The sequence below is a fragment of the Pezoporus wallicus genome, unplaced genomic scaffold, assembly GCF_028554395.1.
Source record: "Pezoporus wallicus isolate ANWC-B61680 ecotype Strahan unplaced genomic scaffold, APGP_CSIRO_Pwel_v1 contig_7949, whole genome shotgun sequence".
NCBI lineage: Eukaryota > Metazoa > Chordata > Aves > Psittaciformes > Psittacidae > Pezoporus > Pezoporus wallicus.
The window spans coordinates 36585-39721 of record NW_026638589.1 but is presented as its reverse complement, the minus strand read 5'-3'; the positions used below and the strand labels follow the sequence as shown (position 1 = coordinate 39721).

Here is a 3137-nt window from a genome sequence, read left to right as displayed (position 1 = left end):
GAGGTCCTGCGACCCAGGCATCAGGGGTGTCCGCTCCACCCCACGTGTCCCACTGCCCCCAGAGGAGCCAGGCATCAGGGAACACCCACTCCACCATGGATCCACCCTGCTCATGCTCCCCACGCACTCCCCCCCCCCATGGGATTGGGCTCTCCGGGGCCCCACTCCACCCCACACCGCTCACTGTCCCCAGGGCACTCAGGTGTCTGGGCGCACCGTTGAGGTAGAAGTACTTGCGGGCCAAGGGCTCAGAAGGGACTCCCAGGTGACAGGCGATGGTTCCTGGAGCGGGGTCCTGGATGGTCAGCATGTAAAGTCCCTCCACAGCCACCTCCAGCTCCTCAAACAGTGCCAGATCCTGTGTGTGCAGCTGAGGCATGGGGGAACATGTCAGCACAGCCTGGTCCACCAGGTACATGAAATGGCATAAACGTGCATGAAAAGGCACTCAGAAGCTCTTCCCTGTGAGGGTGCTGAGGCGCTGGCACAGGGTGCCCAGAGAAGCTGTGGCTGCCCCATCCCTGGCAGTGTTCAAGGCCACGCTGGACACGAGGGCTTGGAGCAAGATGCTCCAGTGGAAGGTGTCCGTGCCCATGGCAGTGGCAGGGGCTGGGACTGGAGGAGCTTTAAGGTCCCTTCCAACCCAAACCAACCTGGGATTTTATGATCCTATAAAAAGTCACTTCCTTCACATACGTGGGCACGCGAGTTTATGTGAATATGCAAACGTGAGTGACCTCCCTCTCGCTTGCATGCACCCTTCACGTGGGTGAGCATTTGCTTGCGTCCTGTGCATGCTTACACACATGCTACTTATAGCAGCACACCTATCTACTGTTAAGCAATACCTGTAGCTATTGCTACTCCTCACACCAAGAGAACAACCGTGTGCATGCCCAGTCCCCTCAGGAATGTCTGTGTACATGCATGGGCAACTCACATCCTTGGCAAACATCCAGGTAACGGGCAGGTTGGGGGGGATGGCAAAGGGTACATCGCAGAGCAGTGTGACGGCTTCATCTGTGTGGACCTGCATGTCCTGCACTGGAAGCATTGACAGGCATGTGAGGCACATCTGCTCGTGCACATAGAGAATGTGCTCGTCTGCAACTGCACATGCTTGAGTGCTCGCAGCAGGGCTAGGCAGGCAAGCACCTTGGCATGCTCCTGGGCACTCATGGGCCCAAGCAGGCACATCCACACCCAGATGCGTGCGGGGGCTCTGCCTGGGTGCGGGTCCTTTGCCCCATACCTGGGCAGTCCACGGGGAGCTTGCAGTCCATGATGCGGCAGGTAGCACACTGGAAGACGCGGGAATCAGGCTGATATCCTGGGATGGAGACACTCGGTGGTCGCAGAGGGATGGGAGATGGACTTGGGAACAGGGGGTGGCAAGAGAGAGGGACGCGCACTCACCACAGGGCGGGATGCAGGCTCGAGCTAGTGGGGGGGAAGCAGCATTAGACTGGGGATCACTGGGGATCCACATCCCTGTGAGGAGCTGTCAGGGCTCAGCCGTTGTCCAGCCCTGATGGGGTCCCTCGGGCTTCTCCACCAGTGTGGGGACCCAGGAATGTAGATGTCCAGGATGGGTGTCCTTGTGACAGCCCCTTTCCCGGGCTCCCCAGGGTGGGATTCCCAGGTGTGTGTCCCCACTGGCCCCATACCTTCCTCCAGCTGGCTCAGCTTCACCCAGATTGTGTTGACGGCTTCCTGCAGAGACACCTCAAAAGACTCTGGGATGTCCCAGATAACAGATAATTGTCCCAGGTGAGACAATTCCCCACCACCACTTTGGATGCCCATAAACCTTCTCCAGACGTCGGCAGATCTCCTGTACAGCTCACCTCAACCCTGTACATCCATCCTGGAGTACTCCCCTCAGAAGCCCACAGAAGCTGTACACCTTGAAGCCCATACACTCTCAGGATTCCCCAGATATCCCCTTACAGCCCACAGACCTGCATATAGACCATATTTCACCACACCCCCCATTCAAGGCCTCCACGTTCCATCCCCCATGCCCCAGCCCTACCCCCTCACACGTCCCATGTCCCAAGCTCACTCTTGTCCTTCTCCCTCTCCAGAAAATTCAGGGCCTCCAATACGATCTCCTGAAGTGCCTCGTGCTGCTCCGACCCTGGGAGCAGTACAGGGGTATTGGGACCAGTACAGGGACACTGGCACCAGTACATGATTGGGGTTGCAGGTTCAGGGATGGGAGGGTCCAGTAAGGGCTGGGCGTTTCTGGGACTTCTGGAGTCCTGATGAGGGTTTCGGGATAGTGGAAAGGGTCAGATATCCCTCAGGGTCCTTGAGGTCCCAGGTAGGGCCCGGAGTCCTCACTGTGTTCCTGATTCTCAGGGTCTCAGGCAGGGTTGGGGTTCCCGGAGGTCCCTGGGGTCCAGGTCAGGACTGGGGAGACATTGGCATGGCTGGGAGTTCCGAGGGTGCTCGTGTGGGGAGGGTCCCTAGGGTTCCTGTTTAGGAAAGAGGTCCCCAGCTGCCCTGGGTCCTGGCCAGTGTCAGTGTGAATGCCTTGGTTGAGGTAGGGCTCTGGGCTCCTGTCCGGGGCTGGGGGTCCCTGGCAGGACGGAGGTGGCAGTCGGGGGGTGGGGGTGTCCTTGGGGTCTTGTCACTCACCCACAGAGACAGAGGCGAGCGGCACAGCAGCCCGCGCAAGAGCCTCAAGGCAGCGGCGGTGTCGGGGGTCGTTCCGAGGGGCCCCAGTAATGTCACGGCAGAGGCGTGCCAGCTGAATGGGGTGCGAGAAGCAGAGCAGACAGGGGTGCACCCCAGGGAGCCAGAACACCAGGGACACCCACTGCCACAAGCCAGGTCCCCTTGGCTGGGTGCCTGGCTTTCTAGGGAGCCAGCGGGCCATCACCAGCATCAGGGGCACCCACCACCACCCCATGGCCCCAAAGCACAGCACCCAGATGCCTGGGTCCCCACGGAACAGCAGGGTTGCTAGGCGGAACCTGGGTGCCTAGGTCCCCACGGAACAGCAGGGTTGCTAGGCGGAACCTGGGTGCCTAGGTCACCACAGAACAGCAGGGTTGCTAGGCGGAACCTGGGTGCCTAGGTCACCACAGAACAGCAGGGTTGCTAGGCGGAACCTGGGTGCCTAGGTCCCC

The 3137-nt window shown here is 60.1% G+C and overlaps 1 protein-coding gene across 1 annotated transcript; it reads right to left on the bottom strand.

Moving 5' to 3' along the window:
• Positions 1-184: 184 nt before the first annotated feature.
• LOC130600154 (sperm acrosome membrane-associated protein 6-like) lies at positions 185-2918 on the bottom strand (the record flags this gene model as incomplete). The annotated part of the gene is made up of 7 exons (XM_057411235.1): positions 2644-2918; positions 2066-2140; positions 1668-1736; positions 1417-1440; positions 1253-1330; positions 941-1044; positions 185-370 (listed from the first exon to the last, which is right to left on the bottom strand). Coding segments are annotated over exons 1-7 (810 nt in total), but the record flags the coding sequence as incomplete, so codon positions are not given.
• Between the last annotated feature and the right edge of the window lie 219 nt (positions 2919-3137).